The sequence below is a fragment of the Gigantopelta aegis genome, chromosome 6 (assembly GCF_016097555.1).
Source record: "Gigantopelta aegis isolate Gae_Host chromosome 6, Gae_host_genome, whole genome shotgun sequence".
Lineage (NCBI taxonomy): Eukaryota > Metazoa > Mollusca > Gastropoda > Neomphalida > Peltospiridae > Gigantopelta > Gigantopelta aegis.
In genome coordinates this window covers 44,429,800-44,432,183 of record NC_054704.1, presented here as the reverse complement: position 1 = coordinate 44,432,183, position 2,384 = coordinate 44,429,800, and the positions used below count along the sequence as shown (strand labels likewise).

The 2,384-nt window shown below is 35.7% G+C and overlaps 1 protein-coding gene across 1 annotated transcript in view; it reads right to left on the bottom strand.

Annotated features, from left to right (window-relative positions):
* Positions 1-1,994: 1,994 nt before the first annotated feature.
* Positions 1,995-2,384, bottom strand: part of LOC121375554 (uncharacterized protein DDB_G0271670-like) — a gene marked incomplete at both ends in the record, with an annotated part of 1,541 nt that continues 1,151 nt past the window's right edge. The window contains 2 exons of the mRNA XM_041503056.1: positions 1,995-2,156; positions 2,337-2,384. The exon at positions 2,337-2,384 is cut by the window's right edge and continues 161 nt beyond it. Coding sequence (XP_041358990.1) covers positions 1,995-2,156; positions 2,337-2,384 — 210 coding nt within the window. The remainder of the gene's footprint in view (positions 2,157-2,336) is intronic.

Here is a 2,384-nt window from a genome sequence, read left to right as displayed (position 1 = left end):
CATTAGTAGCAAGGGATATTTTATATGCACCATTCCATTGACAGAATAGCACATACCACAGTCTTTGATATACCAGTCCTGGTACACTGGCTGGAACGAGACATAGCTCAGTGGGGATCGATCCTAGAGCGACCGTGCATCAGGGAAGCTACTGGGTTACGTCACGCCCCGAGCCATGGAGGAAATGCTTCAATAAAACGTCCGCAGCAATCTGTGCTAAAAGTTTGCAAGTAATTAAGATATTTTGTACACGTTGACATGTTTTAAACAGTTCCTGACTTTGTTGGGCAGTTATTTGGGTTGTATTGGATCTTATTGGTTGTCATGATATCAGATGACCCAAACCCTAGTAAAACTCTTAATGAATATTCGCTGTTATTATTACCATGTGTTTCTGCTCACATAAAGTTCACTTCAAACAAGCAGAATCATAAAATCTTCGGCGGAGAAACTGCATGAGAATCACGGAACAAATATTTCTTGAAATAATCAATTGTTTTTTTTCAAAAGCCAAAGTGAACATGTTTACGAAATGTGCGAAGAATCGGCATAATAAAAATGATCTCAAAAAAACAAATTTAATCTTGTACATGACAATGACTTTCTATCTGGTGGCGTAAATATTAATCACTTAGTTAAGATGCACTGCGATATTATTGATTATGTTTTGGTTTAAAAATATTTACTAAAGTCTAAAAATAATTGTCTTTTTTTACGGGGGGCGGAGGGATTGGCCAATGGAAAAAATCTAAATTAAGAATTCTCCCAGCATTTTACAACACTGTATTTATATAGTCAACATGCTATAATACTCTGAACCCCCCCCCCCCCCAAAAAAAAAAAAAACACACACAAAAAAACATAAAAAACCAAACCCCAAAACCCTAACAAAACCACCGAGCAACCCTCCCCCCAAAATAAATAAAATAACCCCCAAAAAACAACAACAACAACAACAATAAAAACCATTTAAATTACAGAAAAGAAAGGAAAATTAAACAAATATGAATGATTTCTATTATAAATAATCAGTCTATATTTGAAGAAAAATAAATAATTTTTCTCAAAACATCTAAAGTTTATCATGACGTTATCATGGAGATTAAATATAATAACATTTTCTTGGAAAAAGTTGCTGAATAACCAAGCATTGAAATAATAATTAAATATGCTACGGTTTTACACTACACATTGGATATTAGAGATGGAAATGTCCTGCCTCATTGGAAATCCCTCAAGGCCACGTTAGGGATATTTGGTACAAAAGGTATACTTGTACTTGTACCAATACTACTACTACTACTACCACTACTACTACTACTACCACTACTACTACTACTACTACTACTACTATTACCACTACTACTACTACCACTACTACTACTACCACTACCACTACTACTACTACTACTAATACTACTACTACCACTACTACTACTACTACTACCACTACTACTACTACTACTACCACTACTACTACCACTACTACTACTACTACTACTACTACTACTACTACTACTACTACTACCACTACTACTACTACTACTACTACTACTACTACTACTACTACTACCACTACTACTAGTACCACTACTACTACTACCACTACTACTACTACCACTACTACTACTACCACTACTACTACTACTACCACTACCACGACTACTACTACTACCACTACTACTACTACCACTACTACTACTACTACTACTACTACTACTACTACTACCACCACTACTACTACTACTACTACTACTACTACTACTACCACCACTACTACTACTACTACTACCACTACCACCACAACTACTACTACCACCACCACTACTACTACTACTACTACTACTACTACCACCACCACCACCACCACCACTACTACTACTACTACTACTACTACTACTACTATACTACTACTACTACTACTACTACTACTACTACTACTACTACTACTACTACTACTACTACTACTACTACTACTACCACTACTCACTACTACTACTACTACTACTACTACTACTACTACTACTACTACTACTACTACTACTACTACTACTACTACTACTACTACTACTACTACCACTACTACTACTACTACTACTACTACTACTACTACTACTACTACTACTACTACCACTACTACTACTACTACTACTACACTACTACTACTACCACTACTACTACTACTACTACTACTACTACTACTACTAGACTACTACTACTACTACTACTACTACCACTACCACTACTACTACTACTACTACTACTACTACTACTACTACTACTACTACTACTACTACTACTACTACTACTACTACTACTACTACTACTACTACCACTACACTACTACTACTACTACTACCACTACTACTACCACTACTATTACT